Here is a 23,077-nt window from a genome sequence, read left to right on the forward strand (position 1 = left end):
GTTTTATGAAGGTGGTTCACTTCTTATTGGGATACATCAGAATGTAAAAGAAGCCAGGCCAAATATATACTGGGTATGCTGACAATGCAACATTATTACATTTCAGTTCTTGCATGGATTGAACATGCATCCATCCATCCATCCATTTGCTGTGGCCACAGCAGTCTCAGCAGAGACCTTACACCAACCTCTCCCCAGGCACTTTCATCAACTCTTCCATGGAGTCATCAAGGCACTCCCAGGCCAACCAAGAAATGCAATCTGTCCAGCATATCCTGGGGCTCGTCTGGCACCTCCACCTAGTAGGACATCCCTAAAACACCTCACCTAGTATGTGCACAGCAAGCATCCTAGTCATATGCCCACACCACCATAAATTATTCATTCGATGGGTCCTAAAAGACCAAGGTCTTTACACTGAGTTACATAGAGTGGGTCTACCAACAAGGAGGCTGATGGATTGATCCCCAGCTCTTCCAGTCCATCTGCCAAAATATCCTTGGGCAAGATACTAGATGCTACTATTCGGGAAAGATCAGGTTTCCTCCAATTTTTCTATCCGATAGAAAGCGTGACTGGGCGAATGAGACATGAGGGGGCTCACATTGGTGCAGCTTGCAGCCCACAGTGAAGCAGCAGGAATGAGAATCAGCGCCTCGAATCAGTGATAAAAAAAAAAGGCAGAATGTCCCCAGAGTGATCTGCCTTAAGTGGGGGAGTTTAAGCATCTTGAAATCTTGTTCTTGAATGATAATGCGGAAAGTGTAACAATCTGTTGTGGCAAAGACAGAGATGAGAACGACTGCTAAGCTGTATTTAAAATACAGATTAAAAATGTGTTCAATGCTAATTAGACTGGTTGTTATATAGCCACCGTTACTTTCGTACTAAGCTTTTGGTTGATGGACTTTTTCACTGTTTGAATGAGGCAGACTAGTTATTATCACCATTAATGTTAGCCTTTTAGCTAAATGAAGCTAACTAAATGCTATTTTCAGACAAACGTGTGAGATCGGAACAACTTTCCTTTATTAGTACGCATACTTAGGATCCTTTTATGCTTGAGGAAAACTTTAAAGGTGTGTAAAAGTGAAAAGAACTTGCAGATAATTTAAAAAACCTTTTTCCCTCCTTAGGCATATGAACAAATAACTCCACATGATGAATGAGCTACATTTTCTGTTGAACGTAGCCTACAGTAGCCTGACCGTTCCCATTATGTCCTATTTAGGCTGCTGCAGAACTCCTTCAGCATTATTCTGAGTAGCAATAATATGTCATTATAAAATGTGTTTCATATACAGAAAAGGGCAAATTTTATGTTTGGATGCTTTGATTAAACCCATTGGCATGCATCAATATTCCGAATATTCCCCTCTGACATTGTCACGTTTTCCACCGGACAGTCTTGACTTTCCATAACATAATGCATTCGGCATGTTTTCAGAGCTCACAGTCAGCTCTGCTTTTTTAATCAAAGCACAATACCCCGAGGCAAATGCTGATTTAAAAAGATGGCGACAAGAAACAAAGCCAAGCCGGCCCAGAGCGAGGCTCACATAACTTTTTATGAGAAAGCCTTCCCTCTGGTGAAAACAAGAATGAAATCCGCTGTGCGCGACCCACAACAAGATGATCATCAAAGTGCCATGGCTGCAACGGTGATGTAACTCCTCAGGTAACGGAGCAAATGCGCTATTTTTACTGATAACCATCGCACTAATGGATTTATGGCTCTTTGTGATCGTGTCACGCTTGTGAAAGTCTGTAATCTAGCTCTATTACAGCATGTGCGAGAGGATAATTAATGAATACGCGCTGTGGATTTCTGTGATCGCTCTTCATTATAAATTGGGAATGCGATCAGTTATCAGACAAACAATAGATCATAAAGGCTCTTATTAAACCCATAAGCCCTGGATTGTGTTTCTTAAAGCAGCGGTGTAAGTCAATCATATAACATTTCTTTTCCCTTTTTTTTCCTATGTGATATCCAAGCTGTGGGTTAAGGAAGTGTCAGAGCTGCCAGATAGCGTGCCTGTGCAGTTCTCGCCCCACATACGTTTGGCAGCTTGAACTCGCCGTGAACCGTTCAGAGTCCAGGAAAGGGGAAACGTCTCTTTCCTCATGCCTCCCATTCGCCTCTTTCTTTCAGAAGAGCGGGCTTGCAAAACAGGCCCTTCAGCTCCCTTGACAGTCTGCAAACTTATCACCCTGTCGTTCTCTGCAAAAAGCAGTCGGGCACTGCGATGTCTTTGGGACCTAATTGTAATGACAGTCATGTGATAAAAGTGAGGAGGCTTTGAATGGAAGGGCGAGAGGGGGAGAGAAGGCGCGCCCCTTACTCGGACACATCGTCCTTCCCATTTGTCAAACTGTCTGCCCTCGTCCGCCCCAGGCTTTTCCCACGAGGCCTCGGCAGCGAGACAGATGGACCTGACGGATGGACGAATAGACAAGGAAGCCCTTTTCTGCCGTGAACTCAGACACACACGAGCCAGAGTTGATCAGTTTGTAATTTTTATTCTTGCGATAACGCACTGATGAGTTTGTTTACAGCAGTAAGTGGACTTTTCCTGCAACCGAGTCCATCCTTCATGTCCGCATCCATCAGCTTGCGTGTCTTACATCTGACGCAGTGTCTCTCGGCCCACCTTCCTCTGTCTGTTGCTGCTTTGCACTTCTACTGTGCTGTAGCGTGTCAGGAAGTTTCACCACCCTGGCTGTAATGAGTAAGTCGAAGAGTTTCTCGTCAGGAAGCTCGATCTGCACTTCCCTAATTGGTTCACTTTCTCTCTCGCGCTTTGTTCGACTCGTCACATCTGCTGATAACAATCATTTCCCTCTTTTATGGCTTCTTCTTTTTTTTTTCTTATAAGTGTTACTAGGGCCTTCAGCTTAGCGGGATAAGCTGGATGTGAAAATTGGCCAAACTCACAGAACAATAACGCGTTAATTTTGCAATTTCAACTCAGTACTCAAAGGAAGGGGAATTGTGAGACTTTACTGTCGATTGGTGCAACACCACCCTTCAGCCCAAACCGTTCAGACTGCGGCGCTGATGGGATGATGTACGAGTTAGTGGCGTTTCCGCTGGGGACTAGGATTTCTCTCGCCCTCTATCTCAATCTGTCTTTCATTCTGAGCCACAAGCTTAAAGCAGTCAAGTGCGGGGATTTATAGACCCGAGGCTTACGGCTTAGTCATGATTGCCTGAATTGGCCCTGGCTCTGGTAAAATAAATGGTTTTTCACTCCTAATGAGAGAACGGGACATGGAGGGGAAGGAGGAAATTGAAATGATGAAGAAAAATGATCAAGAATCCAAAGCTTGGAGCAGGAGAGAAACGTGTATATGACAGGAAAAAGCCTTAAAATTGTGTTTGCAAGTGGCCTTTTAAATCGAGTTACGTTTAAAGAGAACCAGGAAAGGTCAAAGATCAGACTTCGAAGTTTTGGAATTGCTAATAGCACTAAAATGTAAAAGTGAAGTAGCTTCTTCTCTTTTTCTATTTGACTCCTATTTTCTCTGAAAACTGTAGTTTCTCTCTTTTTTTTTTTTTTTTTTTTTTTTAGCTTTTTTTCCTTTTACTGTGTTCAGCTGTAAAACATTTGAGGAAACTTTATGCTTCCCCATTCAGCTCTGAGTGTAACTGGAGGTTCTCGGATGGCTATAAAAAAAAAGAAGGAAAGGAAAAATGGTTGAGGGCAGGATGAGGTCCTCGTCTCTGAGGTCTCTGCGTCTTCATAGAGCGGGCTGCAGGCCAGGCACACTCTATGCAACTCTTTAACTCGCCCTCCTTTTTTTCTCTTTCTCTCTGGCAGAACAGTGAAGCTCCGTAAAAATGAATTATGCATTTGAAAGATATGAAATGGGTAGATTTATACAGTGTACGCTGGGGGATATCACATCTGCTACTTTACACAGAGAATCTGTTTGGTGGTGCTGTGCACTGACACTGATAGGTTATCTGTCACGGACAGAGGTGAGCAAAAACTGCTATTTCATGCGCTCAGACTTTTTTGATTTCTTCTTGATTCGTATCATATCTCACAGTGAGCGGAATAGTTTGATATTTTGGAAACTGTTTGCTTTAACAGTTCATTGAAAATATACCACGCTCATGTTCCTGTGTTGCCTTTTGTAGCTGGAGCCAGCAGCTGGTTAGCTTAGCGCAGAATAAAGACTGTCTAAGAGACTCATATAATGCAGGTACTGAGGACTTTAGATCGCCAATGTCACCAATTTAGTGTCCTATCAACAACCTGTTTCGTGACGTCACAGTGGCCTTTGACTGACAGACTGTATATAAAAGATGGTGGTAGCCAACACCGCATCACCCACTGACTCTGAAGCCTCAGTTTTAGCATTTGGACATCATAGTGGAGCCAGACAGCCTAGCGTGGTCAGAAGTGTGCATTCACATAAAAAATGCAGATATCTGCTAATCAGCAGGCAGAAATAACATATCACTGACATATAAAAGGTCTTGGGTGGTCTTTCAGTAAAATTAAGTGCACAGCAAGATGTATTATTTGTCACGTAATTACCATAAAAAATACTTCAAAAATCACCACTGCAGAGGTAAAGCCCAGCAGGCAGATGCTGTCAGTCTAAGCAAGCATGCTCCTAGCAATGTCAAGTCATTGAGCTATAAAGGTAGCGCTGAGATTTGGTGGTTAGCACTGTTGCCCTACAGTGAGACAGTCCTGGGATTGAATACACCAGCCGTCTGGAGCCTCTCTGTGTGGAGTTTGCATAGTTTTCCTGAACCGTCCTGAGCCAGAAGTACCGGGAGAACTACATCTACACTCTAAAGATATGCTATATTAGCTGTAGGTAATATGGTAGCAGTTTAAGTAGAGACACCCAGATCTCCCTCTTCCAGGCCACCTCATCCAGCTCTTCCGGGGGCTCTCCGAGGCATTCCCAAGCCACATCATCTATCCAGCATGACCCCAGGGCCTCCGCCCACTGGGATATGCCTGGAAGACCCTCTAATGTGGAGGAGTAGTGGCACTATACCAAGCTCTGCCTCCTGGACTCAAGTGTTAAGCTTTGATTATATTTTTCACACCGTGAATCAATCCACTACTGTTGCTTGGGTTAGAGTGATGCAAGGTTCATCATTAAACGTGGAGTGCAATGGTTTGAGTGGAAGTGGATGTCCATATCTGCGTCAACAATACAGCATAATCAACGTTTCAGCCCTGCAACAGATTGGCGGCCTATCCAGGGTGTATCCCGCCTCTCACTTCATGACTTTTGGTTGCCAGACTCCTGGAGTCTGGCAACCCTGAACTGGATGGAGGACATGGATGGATGAATCCATTCACTTTCTTTCCAAACTGCTTAGACTACCATGACCTGGATGACTGAGAACCTATACAGACATGTTTATGTCTCCTGCAACGTCTGACATCTTAACGTTGAACTAACTCACGTTTGAAGCCTGCCTCAAGTGGCCATTTGAGGAAATGCACTTGTTTGCAATAGACATTGACAGACCACGTGACTTTCGCGCATTGCATGCCGGGTACTCATGGCAAAACAATCCAAGCAATGCATCAAACGCAAGCATTTGCAGCACCGCAAAACGTTCATTCTCCGAATCCAATACCTTCTTGCTTTTTCTTTGCCCCCCAAAAAAGGTATGTACAAAACGAAGTAGAACAATGCTGTTCCATACAAAGACAGACTTGATGAAAAGTCAAAGAAAAGATACGAGGAAAAAATCAAAGGAGTGAATGGGTTAGACCCTTACGAGCACGTCTTCATTTCAAAACAACTTAAATATCCCTCAAAAACTAATGTTAAGTTGATATTTTAATCAATAAAAAACAACTAACTGTAAAAACTCAAATATAAAAAGATGAACATATTTCCCAATATATTAAATTACCCATCTGTCATTACCCATATATTTTAAAACCTTAACAAACAATTGCCAGATGGATTATTTATTGACCTTTTTGACAAATAAAAAAAAGAAATTAAATATTAATTTGGATATATGAGTTTTAATCTGTATCATATTTGCAACATTCAGATTTTTGTGTGTGTGTGTGTGGGGGGGGCATACTGACAATTCAAAAAGCCTCAAAAATTGACAAAAAAGTGTATTGAAAAATTTACACTTGACATTACAAGGTTAAGAAAAAGCTTTAAGCTTAAACTATTTTCCTTAAAAATATTGTGTGCATTTACACATAACAGCAAATCTCCCAAATATCCCTTTGGTGTTTGTCTATTTTTTCTTCTTTTTGATCTTCTTCATTCGCCCAAGAACCACTTTTTCCACACAAAACAGCCAGAGGCAGATCACTCACACAACATCTAACAAACGAAAGCATTGACTTGCCATCGGTGTGGTCTCAGAAGCCTTCGTTTCCTCTTTGAAGTTGGAAAAATTCCCACCAGAAGTCACTTGTTAGCTGAACAAAGATCCCAAACAGATTTAAATGAAGGCTGTATGGGCACGAACACACATGGGGATGGGGACCTACATGAAGGTTTATGGCTCTTAGACCCCCTCCCAGATAAACAAGAATGGCTTGACCTGTTTGTTGTGGGGATGGTATAACACACAAACTGTTGGAAATGCACTTGAGGGAGGGGTGGAGTAGGGGCAGAAGAAAGACAAGAAAAAAAGGGGGGGCGGGGGCTAATAAAGCTTATGCCACATTTGCAAGCATGATCATTCTAAATAATAGCCTCCCTTGTACTTTGGGCTGAGGTTTGGTGTGGAGGGTGGTCATGGGACTGCCCAGTGTGATAGCAATGCACTAATCTTCTCTGTATGGTCCATTCGCATGTGTTCACACCATTGTTTCCACATTCTAAACAGGGACTGTAATGTTACCCAAGGGAATTGTATATTTGGGGCGTAGAAACCCTCCATTAATTTCTACTCTCATTTAAAGTCAGGGTACCCTTGCAGGTTTGCTGTCTGCAGTCAGCTGGGGAGCATATATGGATGACAATTTGGCTTGTAATTGCACACAGCTGTAAACGCAGGGACTCCACATGGAGACAGGATGCCTACAACAAAATGCGCGTGAGCCTGGGAAAACAAAAATCAAGGCTTTCCTCACCACTATCGTTTTTCCCCCTCTCAAACCAATCGGTGCTGTAATTTATTACCCGGTGAACACGTGGGAATAGTATTTCAGCGCCACAAGATAAACAAGTACTCGATTTCACGCATATCTCGCGATAGGGGACGCTCCCTCTGTGCTCGCCTATTGTGAGAGTTTTCCAATTCTCGCGTGAATTCGGAAGTTTCCCACGCCTGTTGTTGTGGCGTCTGCCCTTTTCGCTCACTCTCTCTCTCACACACGCACTCACTGAAAGAGAGAGAGTGAGCGTGTATGTGTTGCTGCTACCCGCCGCCTCCCCTTTTTTTCTCTCCGTCTTCCTCACCCACCCCCTTTTCTCTCCGTCTCCCTCGTCCCTACACCTCCAGTCCTGCTCCTGTTGTCTCGGCGGATTGTTGGGCTGTGGGAGAGAAGGGGATATCGCGAGTATTGGAGTTTTGGTGAGAGTTTGTGGAAGATGGCGCCTGTTGTGACAGGGTGAGTCTGAGATTCGGGGCGGTGGGGAGCGGAGTTGATAAGAATATAACTTATTGCCATGAAATAGCTCACTTTTAACCCACGCGTTGTATCACCGAGCATACTGCACGTCCTCTGGCCGATGGTTTAGTAGCCAGAAGCCGTTTCTTTGTGTCAGTGTCTTTGCGTGCGAGTGTTTTTCCCCCTCTTTGACCAGTTACTTGCTTGAGCTGACTGTTGCTGCAGTGTTTTGTGAGCTAGCCCCTCTGCTAAGCGATACTTCACCCCCGGTGGTCCTTTTCTCCCAGACAACGGCGAACTGTTAGCTGCCAGGCTAAACAGCTAGACATGTTTGCGGGAGTAATTTGACGCCGATATCGCCGTTTCGTTTGAACCCCACCGACCGGGCTCACGCTGAGAGCTCTCGTTTTAATTCCTCGCCCTGTATTTGTTTTCGAAACGTGCTCAACATCCAGCTAGCCGGGGCAGCACGCTTACGAATCGGGACTCACGACTTAATGCGGCTAGCTGTCCGATAGTGGACGCTAGCTAGCGGTGTTTGACTGAAACACGTTGCGGTTTTTGTGGCCAAACTGTCCGTTTAGCATCGGTTTTTAAAACACTGTTGGCGCCGTGGTTTTCGCTTAATACGGCGTGTTAGCCGTCAATATTGAAGCTACTCCCCACACATGCACATACACACACACACACACACACACAGTGTATAGCATGTACTTTTATGACTTCAGCTCTGTCCAAGAAGTGTAGCACTGTTGTATTTACTACATAAACAGCGACGTGGCTCTTATGAAAACCTAGTTCTCAAATGTGGAGTGCATCTAAGGACAAAATGCACAGCTCATGGCCATGTGTTTTTTAACCCCATCATCGCTGAAAAAAAAATTGTCCATTTTTCTCCAGTTAACCCGAGTGATCCGTCTCGTTTGTCTTATTTATCATATCTGTGTGACAGCAGCTAATCTGCACCGACAGCCCTAAATATTAGACGCCCATCTTCTTAAAGTCATAAAGCGTTGTGTGTAACAGTCAAATGTAATGTTTTGTATTTCCACCTTGAAAATTTGTACATTCCCTAGTTTTATGACTGGGTATAGTTGGCGAGGATTGAATAATTGCATCATCCCCATGCTTTTAATAGGAAATGTGACTTGCTTAACATTTTCAAACATCCATTGATCTGAATGTCCCTGCCTGTTTTGTCATCACTCATCAGCACTGTGTGACTGTGTTAATTCAATGTAAATGGGCTGTAGACCAGGTGGTGCTGTGTATAACTGAGCCGATTGGCTTTTCTACTCTGGTCAGGCTTTAGAATAAATCCTGATTAAAATTATTTGGCTTCACATTAGCTAGACACAACCTTTTTTTTGTGGGTCTGGTTGGCTGCTGCACTGTGCAGGCAGTAATCCCCACAGACTAGGCACAGTGGGTGACAGACATTTGCAGGGCTTGCTGGAGGTGTGTGTGTGGTGGGGGGGTGCTGCTGCTGCTGTGTATGTTCATTTGGGGTTTTCCAGCAGAAGTGAACTGATTTTAGTTGGGGCGGGGGCAGAGGGAGGGAGCAGGCAAGAGGGCAGGCGGGTCAGGTCTGGGTGGCTGGCCACCTGTCCAGATGATATCTCCAGATTCGTGTGTGTGTTTTTCTGCTAGTGGGAAGGGAGGGAGTCAGTGTGTGTGAGAAGGATGGGGTGGGTGCGTGAGAGGTTCAACAGAAAATTAAAGTGCCATAAGGCCTTTTTTTTTTTTTTTCTTTTTTTTTTTTTTTTTAGCTAGTGGCAGACCTTGTTCATTGTAACGGTCAGAGGGGCACCAGTGAGCCTAAACACACCCTGTTGCCCTAGTATATGGTTTGTGTGATTCTGGTTTTAAACTGGGAGGGGCTCTGTAACCACACAGTTGTTAATAGTATCACAGCTCCTCTGCTGTGTTGTACAAAGGCTGCAGACGAAGATTTGTTTGACTTTGCTATCGTAGTCTCTAAAGGTGGATGCTGAGTTGTTAGGGGGCGGGCCGAATGTATGTGCCAGAAAACAAGCATCTGTGTCGGGCTTTCAGTGCATGTCTCTATAGCTCTGGTTATTATCAGATACATTAGAAAACACATGATAAATTATTCACAATTTATCTATCAGATCTCAGGCAGGCTTGAAAAATGTCCGAGAACAGTTTGTAATTTCCTCCTAGACAAAGATGAGGACCTGCGGTCAGCTTGAATTCGTGTCATTTACAGCCTATTTGATTCCTGATAATAAAGAGGTCCATTGATGAAGTTCCCTGCAACATGTCCTTTACCTTAGTTCCCCTTGATCTGCTTTCTAAGCTAAACATGCAGCATTAAAACATTATGAATAGTTTGTGGAGCACCTTGATGGGGTTTTCTTTATATGTTAATTCACGTTAACTGCACATTAACTAGGTTATACATTGATTTGCTAAGCTAATGTTTGTTTTCATTGTTGACTAATTTGTTGATTAAATCAATCAATACACCAGTTCATCATTTTGTCTGTGAACATGGTTTTTCCTGTGCATGTAAAAAAAAAAAAAAAAAAAAAAATTGGCACCCTTCAAGGTTTTTGTTTTTTTTGGCCTTCCACCAAAGAAGAATCGTGGGCTTTTTTGTTTGTTTGTTTGTTTGTGAGGTTTAATTTGCTGAAGGTTTTATTTATGGTCAGAATTGCCACAAAAATGCGCAGACTCCACACTCACAGAAAACACAGACCATCAGCCTTGACTGTATATGCTGACTTGTGTCATCAGTGCCCCTAAAGCCCATTTTGAGCTAACAAAAAAGCCCTGTATGATGTAAATTTATAACTAAATATGTAAAATGAGGCCAAAGGAAAATGCATACATGTGGATTCTGTTTTGTTTTTGGTTGTTTTTTTTGGGGGGGGGACACAATTAACAGTGCACACAATCTTCTCCCCTGGTTTAACACACTGATATGTTGCAACCACAACACAAATTAGCTACCCCCCCCCAAAAAAACCCCAAAAACAAACTCTCGAGCCTTCCTTTTTTATGTATTAGAAGAGGAAAAAACACAACCATGGTCATATATGGCGTTGCTTTCGTAATCCCCCCCCGCCAGAGAAACTGATTGTGATGGCTGAAAGAGCAGCACTGTTCACCTGGGATGATAAAAGCATGAATCACTTATTTCAACACTGCTCTGCCTTTGCTGTGTGCCCCAGGGGGACGAGATTCCATTTAGCTCACCCCCCCCACTCCTCGTCTGTCCCCCTGCCAAAAAAAGAAAAAAAAAAAAAGAGAGAGAGGAGTCTTTTAGGCCAAAAGCCAAGCGTCTCTGTGCTGGTGTAATGATAGTACTGAGCCTGTCTTTGTGGCGCAAACTTGTGTTCTTGTATTTGTTTGGATGAGCGTGTGCTTTGAGCTCCGGGTCTGTGTTCATCCAGTTTAATGTGCACGTTTGAAGGGTGTACCTAGACATTAAAGTTGATCTGTGTGTGTGCATGTGCATCCACTCCCCAGGGTCCTCTCCTCTTCCCTGCTTCCTTTCATAAAAGGACAGATTCAGAGAGAGCAGCAGATGTCGAAGCGCTGACCTTTATGGTGGCAAAGGCTCGGGCTAGAGTTAAAAGACATGCCGAATCACCCCCCTCCCTCCCTGCTCCACACTTCTACCCCACACTCACGCACACCCCTCAAAGCAGCAGCAGCCCCATGTCCACCTGCGTGTGCACACACACTCAAAGGCAGAGCGCTCCTAGATAGGTTAACACTGGAGAGGATACTGGAGAGAGCTACCTGATCTGTAAGCCACCTCAGGATCCTGCAGCCTCCGCAGCTGCCTCCTATCCACCCAGAGCTGTGAAAATCTTCAAAGTGTGTGGCATTTGGGGGTTACGAGCCAGGGGAGGGGGGCGTGAAGCTGCACAGAAGTCACAAGCAAAAGCACCAAAGCAAATGTGCCACAGCCAGACATCTTTAGGGGAGGATTTATTTCTTGTGCACAGTAGCCTATTGTTTTGGAAGTTCATACATATCCATTACTTCACATGATTGAAATATTCCCCGAAGCCTATAGTTTCTTTGAGAGTTCAGATTTGGCTTGTTTGTTTCGAAGGACCGCGGGTTGCTTAAAAGCCCCACACGCCCTGCTTGACTCAGTGTCTTCATTCTCTTGTTTCCCTATTCAGGCTGTTTGTGTGCGTCTGTCTCGGGGGAGCAACCACAGGAGACACCCAGGGGGATAGAAATGCACATTTTTTCGTAATTTGGCCTGGATCGCTGCCAAGTCAGCCGTCTTCATTCTTGGTCCTCAGCCACGAGCATAAGTGTGCGCAAACTAGACATACCAGCATAACACCCCCTCCACTTCCTTTCTGCTTATTCTAAGTGGCTGTATGTGTTTTAATGACCTTTTTTAACATGGGTGCATGGCTGGAAGGGAAAAAAAGCCTGATAACAGAGTTGGATGCTTCATGCAAAACCACAGCACAAGGGGGATTTATTTACTTGTAGAAGGCGTACATTAGTCTGAGCTTTTTTTTCTTTTTTTCTTTCTTTCTTTTTTTTTTTTAAATCTCTGGCATTTCCCAAAAATCTCGCTGCTGTTTGGTTCAGCAAGGATGACACAGATCGTTCTGATGTAAGTTTTGAAAACATCCCTGCCCTCATATTTGATAGAGGCCCAGCTCTTATTGGTAGTGTTGTTGTTGTCCTTGGCCTCTGCTTCATGTCTTAGCTAAGGCTGGCAAGAGAACCAAAAAGCTAAGACGAGGCGAACACGACAAGTGGCGGTACATACTCCTCTGCCGATTCTGGTTTTGGAGCGCTTCTTTCTCACTTCCAGGAGAGTTTCCTCAGACCCGGAGTTTGCCTTTCCCTGCCCCTTGTTCCTTTGCTGTTTGTTGTGATTACAGCCATGCCAAGGGAATGGTGGTTTCTACTGTGTCAGCACTTTTTGGCCCTGCTGTCCGTCCACATTCAGGATGTTTCATTCAGAAAACACGAGCTGATTCCCCCTGTCTGACTCCTGTTTGCGTTCTCTCTGGTTCAGTGAGCAAACCATCGCCCACTTCCTAAGCAGGAGCAGCTGAACTCGAGAGGAAAAAATATTAGACTGAAGGCTGTAATGATTGTGTATTTGCTTCTCTCTGCCTTTTTGTTTTTCTTCCATAAAAGGAGATAAAAGCAACAGGGCAGTCGGATATGCTGCTCTAGATTTCAGGACAATTACTAGAGAGATTTATTTTCTTTATTCTGTTGACACAGGTAATTGGCCTTTGACTATCATATGTAGTTTGTGGGGCTCAGAAGCATTGTTGTCAGAGCTTTCTGTTCTCAGATGACCGCACTCGGCTGCTTCATCCATTCAGAGGAAGGGTAGAAATATACACAGGATCTCCCGTGTTGGGAAAGCCCCCAGTGAAGCCGCCTCCCACAGCTGTAAGCAACTGCCACTATTTCTGTATTAGATAAGAAGGGAGTGGCAAGCAGTAAGTCAGCCTGTAGTAAACCTTCTACAAACAAATGTTGGTTTATTCTTGGGTTTATGATGCAAGGTCCGCTGATAGCCACACAGCGGTATCTGACTCGTGCCTGTGCTGGATACAAACACTGCTTTTTGGCTTTGATTGATGCTCGCAAGTCTGTTTTTGAACAAGCAATTTAACAGACCAACATCGGTTTATGTTCAGGGATGCATCTGTTTTTGATTTTGTACTGTCAGTGATGAAGTTTGTGTGTACCATGAGCTAATCATGCTTATTGTGCTTATTTTTTGCAAGTCATTTCATTGCATGACTTGCAACACGTGTTTGTTATAGGTTTGTCCGACCGTTGGATGAGATGATTAAATGTTGTTGTCCAACCTGGCAGCAGAATGTAGGTTGGCTCATATAAACACTTGACTGGAGTAATGTGTAACACTGTAAATTTGATTGTATGAATTGAATATTGATTTTAAACAAAATGATGACATTTGCATGTGAAAAAGAATAAGTGTGTGTGTGTGTGGGGTGTGGGGGGGAATAAGCAGCACTACACTACCGGTGGCTCTGTGTCCTCGATAGCAGCACAGAATTTTAACCCAGATTTCCACTTGAAAGGTTAGTTCACCCAACAATGCTGGGGCGTTAGCAGGGCTTCATTAGCTCTGTGGTGTAGGTGGAGGTGTGGGTCTCGCTGTGCAAGACTTCTGACATGCCACTCCCAATGTTCAAGTGAGAGAGAGAGGTGTACGATCGAGACTGCTGTAATTGGTGAACATAAGCAACTGAAACAAATCATGTAAAGCCATAACATCTGTGTCATTTGTTTTCTTGCTTGTTTTTTTTTGTTTTTATTTTGTCGTTCTTGGTTCTTTTACATGTGTGAATAGGTTACAGTAAGCTGACTGCATGCATGAGCTAGGTTAGTGATTGTAGTTTGTCTGAAAAGACAATTCTCTGATGCTTGGATATGATGTGGCTGTAATTGGTTTGATTTGGTGTGGGGCTTATTTGGCTGGAAAGGGTCTGCAACATTGCTATAATAGTCTATAGCCTTGTCCTCAGCTTGGCTCTGTTTCAGTTTGTTTTCCATTACATTTGAGTACCACCTTGATGTGGGTCAAGTCGTTATAGCAAGGCAGCCTGAAAGTCCGTGACGTCATTTGTACACGACACAAACGCAACACATCAGCAGAGGACATGGAGGTGATGGTATACCTGCTACTTGGTCTATAGCTTTTTGCCAGACTGTTTACAAAAAAAAGGGTGGCTAAAAGAAGAGAGCCAGTGATGCTAGTGGTGGGATGTGTAGCCATGTCCCTCATTGCTGGGTTTGAGTCGTGTGAAGGAGTCGAAGTCATGACCCGTCCAGTGACATCACTCCCTACCACCTAATGGGAAGCCCTAAAAAACGAGTGGTCGAATAGGTGCTAGTAGGAATAAAGCCATATGCAGCTAAGGGAGCTACCTGGAAGGCTCAGTTGCTAGCAGTGCTACGAAATATTGGCTACATCTGATAGCGATGGGCATTTGTGCTCTCACATGCACATGTATCTGATAAGTCCTAGAAAAGTTCAGGGCTTTGACGCACATGATGAATGTGTTACATTCGACAGATAAATTTGATGTGTGTGTGGAGTGAGATGTATTTTGAAAGCGCCTAATTTCAGCATTTCAAACAAATAAGGTTGGATCACTGAAGCTTGTGATTGTTTCATATGTCTCTTAAAGACACTCAGTATTTATTTATGAACGAAGTTTAACCTCATCCGTTAGACTGTGCTCCACTGTGACTGTTTTCGGGTGTGTTTTCTTACTCTTTCTCTAACAGGCAAGTTTAGAGAAGGTTTTATTTTCCCCAATTTTAATAAATTAGTATCTCGATCTCCAGGAGCATCCCTAGTACGTTTTTGTGTTTTTCAACCAGACTATTTCTGCAAACCGGCCTTTAGAGAAACAACCAGGGAAGTGATGGCAGGCCTGGAGAGATGAGCAGTCTGCAACCCCCCTCTCTGCGAAGGAGAGAGCAAGGGAGCAAACAGTGCAAGTAATCAAGTGTCAGGAAAATAACAGACTGGGGATCTGGGATTCCAGGAAAGACAAACTGTTATCTCCAAATGTTGCTTTGCATTGTCCGATTGTTTGACTGAGGCTGCTGGAGAGTTTTACTGAAGAATCTGCCTGGTGGCATTCCTGTGGCTGTTGATGTCAGGAGGTTTTGGCCTTTTCTTGGAATCACAATGAAGTAATGGACATGTGTATCGTATTCTGGATCGGTCTATTGATTGTGGTTTAGGAAACAATGCTTTTTTTGGTCTGGTTCATGTTGTGGATGATCATCTTGCACTTGTGGCTGCAGTTTCAAGTCCTCCACCGTTGCCATCATAATGGAAGCACTGCTGAAGAAACTATGTGAGGTTTCCCATGAGCTCATGGAAGGAAGCTAACTTGTTTATATTTTTTTTCTTTTAAAATCTACGGATTTATTTAAAAAGTCACCAGCAAAGTTTCCCCAACTTATCACTACTGGATTCTTTGGAATTGAACCTCAATGAGGCCAACCTGAACACCAGCTGCTCTTAAATAAACCAGACTCTGCTTCATCATGAACCACTCTCTACCAGCAACTAATGAATTCCACACTGTTAATATTTTTTTTATCAGAAAGTCGTAAAAGTAAATAATTTTTGTCCAGTGTGTGTTTGTGTGTGCGGCTGGCTTAGATTCTTGTGTCACATGCTTTTAATGACAGCGCTGCCTATTTTGGGAAGATGTCATGTTTTGAAGAGGAACAAGTAGCAGGAACAACGTCCCCTTTCCCCAACATGACAGCAGCAGCGAAACCAGACGGCAGACTGGAGCTGACAAAGTCATTGCTGTACTGCTAACATACACACAAGCACACTGAGGTTTCTCCGTTTTGTTCAGTTTGCAGCGGATCATCTCACAGCCTGTGAGCTAAAGGTCATGTCTTGCTCTCCCTCGGTCTCTGGTTCTGCCAGGAATTCTATTTTTTCCTCTTGTTACAGCGCAGTAAAGTCCTTTGGGTGGTTTTTGAGGCAAGGGCAGGGCAAGAAGACAGTGGTTAGTTTGCCTGAGCTGATAAATGCCCAGAAACTGAGCTTAATTTTGGACCGTCCCAATTTAAAAGGCAGACATGTACGCTGAAGCGATACAGTCCAGTTTTTGATCACAGATTACTCATTTAAATCAGCTTACAACGAAAACACCAAATAGCTTAAGGTGTTGACTGGATGAAAAAAGACATTTATAGAAAACATGTAGTTTTGTAGGAAGCTAACAATCTTTACAACAACAACTAATTCATCCAATGAGAATGATTGAGCAGGTTTGATTTGTAATTCATCTTTTGCCTTCAGAGATGCTAACTGGTCATTTTGTGCCGGTGTTTGAGCTTCATGTTAAATGTTTGCGTTACATGCAGTTTGTGTGTGCAGTTTAACGCCACGGTGTTCCTACACAAAGCCTCGTTGTAGTGCAAGCCAAGCTCGAGATGTTTTTGCAAATGTTTTAGTAACAAGGCCACTCGACCTGTTTTATGGCGAGGCGACAGGGAAAGGGTGCACGCTCAGAGGAAAAAAAACCAACAAGTAGCATTCGAGTCAGCTCCACGTTACAAAACACCAGGCTCTGTTGGGGGTTTCGTACGCTTCAGGGTGAAATGCAAAAATATTAAGTTTGTTCTGTGCGATCGGTGTCTGGTTAAGATGAACGATATTGAAATTCAGTACGTAGGTAACAGGCTGCCGTAGTTGTGAAATGGGACACCTGTGACGGCAAGCATCTGCAGAAATCTCCTCTCTAGTTGATGAATGTGCCCTGGGCTTTGTGGAATAAAATAAATAATGCATCCAAAATGAAAATGGAAACATTCGTGATGTTTTCAGGAATTTTTGAAAGATTCAAGAGGTATTCTGAAATATTTTGAAGCATATATTGTCTTGGTTACCTTATTGTTTTGTGTACGTAAAGGTTGATTGTGCCTCCTCCCAGTCTTTGGTGTGTTAGGTGAATGTGTAAACCACTATACCAGGAATGGCAAACTCATTTTAGATCGCGGGCCACATACCTCCCACTTTGATCTTATTGGGGTCTTTATCAATTGGATAAGCTTTACAACTTGTGAGAATACAGTTAAAAGTTCAAAATCTCTGCACTTATTTCTGAAGATGTCCAGAAGGTGGCTGGATTGGAGTCTTATCTTTAACGCCACTGCACTACACTACAGAAATAAACACCCAGGTGTATCCTGGTGTAGTAGTTAACACATTTGGCTAATGGCTGCGGTTATTAGCCATCCTGTCTTACCTTTAACCTCCTAAGACCCGAACTCTTCCATGGCATGCATTTTTAATTTCTCTTTGATATTTGGGCATATTGGTACCTGATGAATTTATTTTTTTTACCTGATTTTTGTTTCTGAGAAAAATTAGAGCCACATATGAGGATATTTGTCTAAAATTTCAATAGAACAGTAGCAGTATAATGTCCTCGTAAGTGGATATCAAGCCCTTGTAGAGCAAAATTTAGTATTTTGGTCTAAACAACCCAAAATGTGATGTCCACATAAGTGGACACCAGGTCCTAGGAGATTAAAATTAAAAGAGCTGAACTTTTAACCTTGAGTATAAGCCGGTTTGTTTGTTCCGTCCAGCTTCAAGCACACGTGCAAGTACGTGCTTTTTAAAAAAAACAAAAGGAGCCGAGTCTCTGACAGTTCACACATATAAACTGCATCAAGTTTCGTTCTCACAGCAGCCAGTGTGGTTAACGTCCTTGACCAGATCAGCTACCTGCACATACATTAGTACTGCTGCAGCTGATCTCCACTCCTCACTATACCTCCTCCCTGGGTTCCCATTCGTTCCAGCAGTGAGTCATCAGCTCAGCAGAGGGGGAGAAGGGAGCGGGAAAGGGTGGTTCATTCAGGGTTCAAGTGTCCCTTGCCTCGTCCCCTCTCTTCTCATTCCTGACAGTCTCCCCGAAGCACATGACCTGTTTCAACCCCAAACCCCAGCCGCTCTTTGTGGTTTCTCTAGGCTGTAGTCACACTTGTCACTTCTGTGGATTTTTTTCTTCTTCTTTTTTTTGCTATCAGTGTCTAATTCTGTAAGATCATATTCCTCTACATCTTTGCGTTTGGCCTATTTTATTTATTTTTGTTGTTTTTTCCTTTTTGATGTGGCTGTGCACATGTATATGTGCTGTTTCTATTCTCCACCATTTGTTTAAACCTAAAAACTTGTGTGGTTTAAATGTGACGTGATTGGGTGCTTGCGTTGGCATAAACTTTCCCTTCTATTTTTCTTGTGTTTTGAGAAACTGTTTTAATAGCAGCCACACAGACCTGGACAGTGGGGAAAAAAATCATGTCGAAATGATCGCGCTCTTATTAGGATCGTGCAAGAACAAAGTGTTCATTGTAATCCAAAGATGTTATCTGCTCTTTTGTTTTGCTGCACAGTGACAGCAACATTTTTACTGAGCTGCAGGTGAAGATGCACAGTTAAGTGTTGAATTTCATTCACACATTGGCCTGACATCTTTTACGCTCTGTTCGACATCTTTGCAGTGCTTCACAGCTTTTGACTTTAGTGTTTCCTGCCCAGTCGTTCTTCCTGAATAGAGATCACTGATGACTTTTGGCCTTAAAATGTGCATCAGTTCTCTTTACCTTTACCAGCTACACTGTTGTTCCTACTCCACATCTGCCCTGTGCTCACACTGATCTTAACAAACAACCTTCAGTTTGCCTCAGTGTCTCAGCTCTTGTCTCGCTCTTTCACACGCTGTTGAAAAGTGTTCCTGCAGAGCTCAGTGAGCTTCATAATTTTAAGATTTTGTCTTAATTGTGCCATATTTTTTTTTTTTTTTTTTGTTTGGAAACAGTGGGACAGTGCTCTGTCACATGCCTCATAGATTTAATTGTTTAGTGCAAGGATTTTCATTAAGGCAGTCATCATTGAGGGTAGGACTAGAGATCAGTGCTTACTTGGCAATTTTAAAGATCACACTAATTGCTTAAAATGCCAAAATCTGGCCCTGCTTCTTCGAGCAAGCCTTAAGACTGAACACAGCACTCACACTAGCCAAGTTAGCTGCATTTGAGGGTTCGGATTGGTGCTAGCACAGTATGCATTTCCTAGCTTGTTTTTTAAGAACTGTTAACTAACTGTATTTTTCTACCCTGCTGCTGTTCATTTAAATTTACTTGAAAGGCAGACGGTTTGGTTAACAAGCAAAAAATAAGTCCAATAAAAGACCAATAAAATCAATCAATATCTGTTTTTACCTCAAGTTCAAGACGGTAAATTCACTGGTTCTTATGTAGTGCTTTTCACTCAGAAACACTTTATACCACTTGTCTCAGTCACCCATTCATACACGACCTCTGTGCCTAAGTGTTTTCTATCCATCCTTCACAACTTGGGCTTCAGTATATTTCCCAAGGCGTGAGGACGGGAACAAACCTTCTGATTAGTTGATGCCCTGCTCTACTACCTGAACTACTGCTGTTCATTTATGTTTCCTTATAGGCATCACTGTTGTGCATGAAGGTGGTTTCCCATGATTCAGTGCTCATACTCTGGTATAGCTTATATGACTTTGTCATCATGCTGGAAGTGGAATTTTTCTCCCACCCCCTGCAACAGCGTAGCAGGAACTGCACGTACACTCAGCTGTTTGTCTGTACAATGGATGGATAGGGCTGTGTTGATAGAGTAACAGCCGTTGGGTGGTTGAACAACCTTTCATGCAAAAAATCCTGCTATTTCCTTAATGCAATCTGACCTAGGATATTTAACCTTCTGCTCTGTAGCACTGAGTTTCCTGTTGACTTTTTAAACCAAGGCAAATGAATTACTTGTTAGATCCACTGTGACTGGGCAGAAGTGTCCTCGGTTTAGGACGCATGGTTATCTGAGGACTGGGTGAAGGCAGGTGGCAGGCAGTATAGAGGAGACCAAGGAGACTTCACTTAAGATAGAAGGAACTTTAAGGTTTTTTTTTGTAAGTTTGAGTGAGTACTGGTTGGCTCCACAGCACTCACTGGAAACTTCATTACTTTGTTTTCAGGCCTTTATTATATATGCAATAATGTAATGGAGTATGTATTTTCTCAGTATGTTCCAGCGCCTGTGCCAGATTACCCTCGTTAAAGCTGTACAGTTGGTGTGCAAGTAAGTGTACGTCTGGATGTCTTATTGATTGTGTGCCAGGCCAAGAGGAGTTTAAAAAAAAAAAAGCCTGTCCAGAAAGCTCCATATGGAGCATTGATGTTGGAGAGTGCGGTCAAGAAGGAGAGAGATGGAAGGGAGGAAAAATGAAGGGAGGGAGGAAACGAGAGACACGACGAGAAGGCCTTTTCTTTGGCTTTTCTGCCTCTGTCATTAAGCTCTCCCATGTCAGAGACAGATGGAGCTGGTGCCTTGTGTGTATATGTGCATGCAAGCACTTGCAAGTGCAGGCTGATGTGATCCACCCAAATGCACACACACACACACACACACACACGCACACGCACAAACACACACACTACTGAGCCCTGCCCTTGATTCTGCCCCCAGCGGGGCGTCTCAGGGCAGCTACCAGACTTCTGCCATCTGCAGTAAGTCAGCCTTGAGGGTCGGACAGCTCATCAGCAGTCAGATAACTTAGTCAGGTCTGCATGCATCTGCTCACGCAACATAAAGGTTTTTCTTTCTTTATTTCTTTTGTGGTTTTTGATCACACTTTAATCTTCTTTGTTGATGAAGTAGCAGTTTGAATAATTTTTTCTTTTGGGGGTTTTCCACACAACCTCTATCACCTTCACATTGTGCCAGTCTGTTCAAAGACAATATATTAGCTGAAGAGTGTGTACAGAATTTGATGAAGCAATGCCTGAGATGCTGTTTTGCACGAGTGTGAAAACGTCTGCTGTCGACTGCAAGGAAAACATTATTCGTGCTGCCTACCCAGCCAGCTCCCTCTCCCAAAACAGATGGAGTATTTCCAGTAGTGAGAGTGAGAGTGAAGCAGAATATCTGCCGTGTGGTGTGTCAGGAAGGGCATCCTTGAGCAGTTTTTTATTTATTTGTTTTAAACCAAATCTTCTGGCATTATGTGAAATATGAGTTTAGTGCTTCGTCTCGGCTGCCATCACAGCAACAGTTTTTTTTTTTTTGTTGTTGTTTTTTATTCAATGATTGAATATATGCATGTGTGTTATATCCATGTTATGGGCCACAGACAGAATAAAACAGTGTAGTGAAGGCAAAAGACTGATTTTAATGCTTGATTAGTGTTATAACTGCGCAACACTGTTTGTGACATCAACATGCAGGTATTTTTTTTAGTAGGCTCCCAGGACTAATGTAGCCGGCAGGTATGAATTTCCACATTTCTCCCTTAACTTTAGTTCCCTCCACACCTCTTTACGCATCCACTTGCTTGGTGAGACTTGTTGTTTCCAACCATTTTTCGTCTCTGTCTGGTCTTGAAGTTTTGAAAGCGTGTCGTTTATAGGTAACAAGGAGCACAGTTTCTCAGTCTCAGCCTGTTCTTGTCTTTCAGATGGTGCTGATTTATTTTTTTTTGGCTGGGCTTCACTACGTTTACTAACTTCAGAGCATGTTTGAACTCCTCACAAGTCTTTTATAGTTCTTTTAGTGGTCTAGCTTGGTAACTGTAGCCCATAATTTTTCTTTAGTTATTGTGTCTGGCATGTGTCAGTGCAGTAGTTGGCAGGTGTTGACTAATGCAGGTCTTGGGAAATTAATAAATAAATAATTTGGCATTTCAACTGAAGACCAGTTATGTGCTCAAGTAATTATGTGATTACATGAGTTCAACTAAAATCTAATGAGAGAATTGGGATTCAGATTCCAACTCAGTTCTACGTCAGAAGATCCTGATATGATGGATGGTTTTGGCCAGATCGCCCAGTCTTATTGCTAGTTTCCCTCTGCCCTCACGCATGAACTCGAACACCTTTTCCACCTCAACGGATGAACGCATGACCTGCTCTGCTAGACTGACACAGGTGTGTGTTCACGACAAAGGCGCCATTCAGTATGACTGATGCTTTACTTTTTTTTTTTTTTTTTTCTTCTTCTTTTGGAAAGTTTTTTGGCACTAATCAGATGAGATCAAATCCAAATCGACCGTGTTTATGCCTGATTTGTATTGGCAGCACCTTAGATGTCAGAATCGCATGATGGCAGTGTGTGTGTGGTAAAAAATGTTTCAGTTTGAGTCCCAGAGCAAGTTAAAGAGGAGGAGCGTCACCTGTAACATTTTGGCAATATGCCATGCGGTATCTATCACCTACAGCATGGCGGCAGGGAGTCAACAGCTTATTGTTGACGCTTGACTGTAGCAGTAAGAGGATAACAGGATTTTTTCCCCCCCATGATTACTTTTTTCAGTTGCATAAATTGAAAATGTGCTGAAATATAAAAATTATTAAACTTTAAAAAGAAACCAAAAGACATAATGAAAAATGAATCTTATTACCTTTACACCCTTAGTGTACCCCATCAATACTTTGAGTTGTCACAATACTGGTATTTTAAACTTGATACGGACACCCAGGAAAATACTCAATACCATGTTCAATACCACAGGGAAAATTTTAACCCTGGAGATTTAACAAAATAAGTATTTTTAAAATTAGATTTAGAGGTTTCTTTCATTTTATGAATTATTTATTTAATTGCATTACAGATCGTTAAGGTAAAATATATTTTTTAGTAAATACTTAAATAAAGAAGTTATAAAAATGAAAGAACTGATCACTGCGTGTGTTTTAAAACTGACCTCACAGCTGGCAGAAACAAAATAAGAAACACATTTTAATGAATTATTCTCAAAATAGAAAAGTTAAAGTTTATCATCTTGTCTTTACATCTTTAGCTTTTGCTCTTCAGTCCTGAAACCTGTCTCGTTCTAGTGCTGCGCTCTGGATTTCGCTCTTTATTTTTCTGGATTCGTTCTCCGCACTCGGCACTCTCCGCTCAGTTCAGCTGTGCTTCTCCTGCT

General features: G+C 42.8%; 1 protein-coding gene across 1 annotated transcript in view; it reads left to right on the plus strand.

The window, feature by feature from the left end:
* The first annotated feature begins 7,436 nt into the window (after positions 1–7,436).
* The window catches only part of rbpjb (recombination signal binding protein for immunoglobulin kappa J region b), a 55,166-nt gene continuing 39,525 nt past the window's right edge, over positions 7,437–23,077 (plus strand). The window contains exon 1 of the mRNA XM_084924093.1: positions 7,437–7,574. Within this exon, the coding sequence (XP_084780219.1) occupies positions 7,555–7,574 (20 nt within the window). The 5' untranslated portion in view covers positions 7,437–7,554. The remainder of the gene's footprint in view (positions 7,575–23,077) is intronic.

This window comes from Perissodus microlepis, chromosome 3 (assembly GCF_051167445.1).
Source record: "Perissodus microlepis isolate ML-2025 ecotype Zambia chromosome 3, ASM5116744v1, whole genome shotgun sequence".
NCBI lineage: Eukaryota > Metazoa > Chordata > Actinopteri > Cichliformes > Cichlidae > Perissodus > Perissodus microlepis.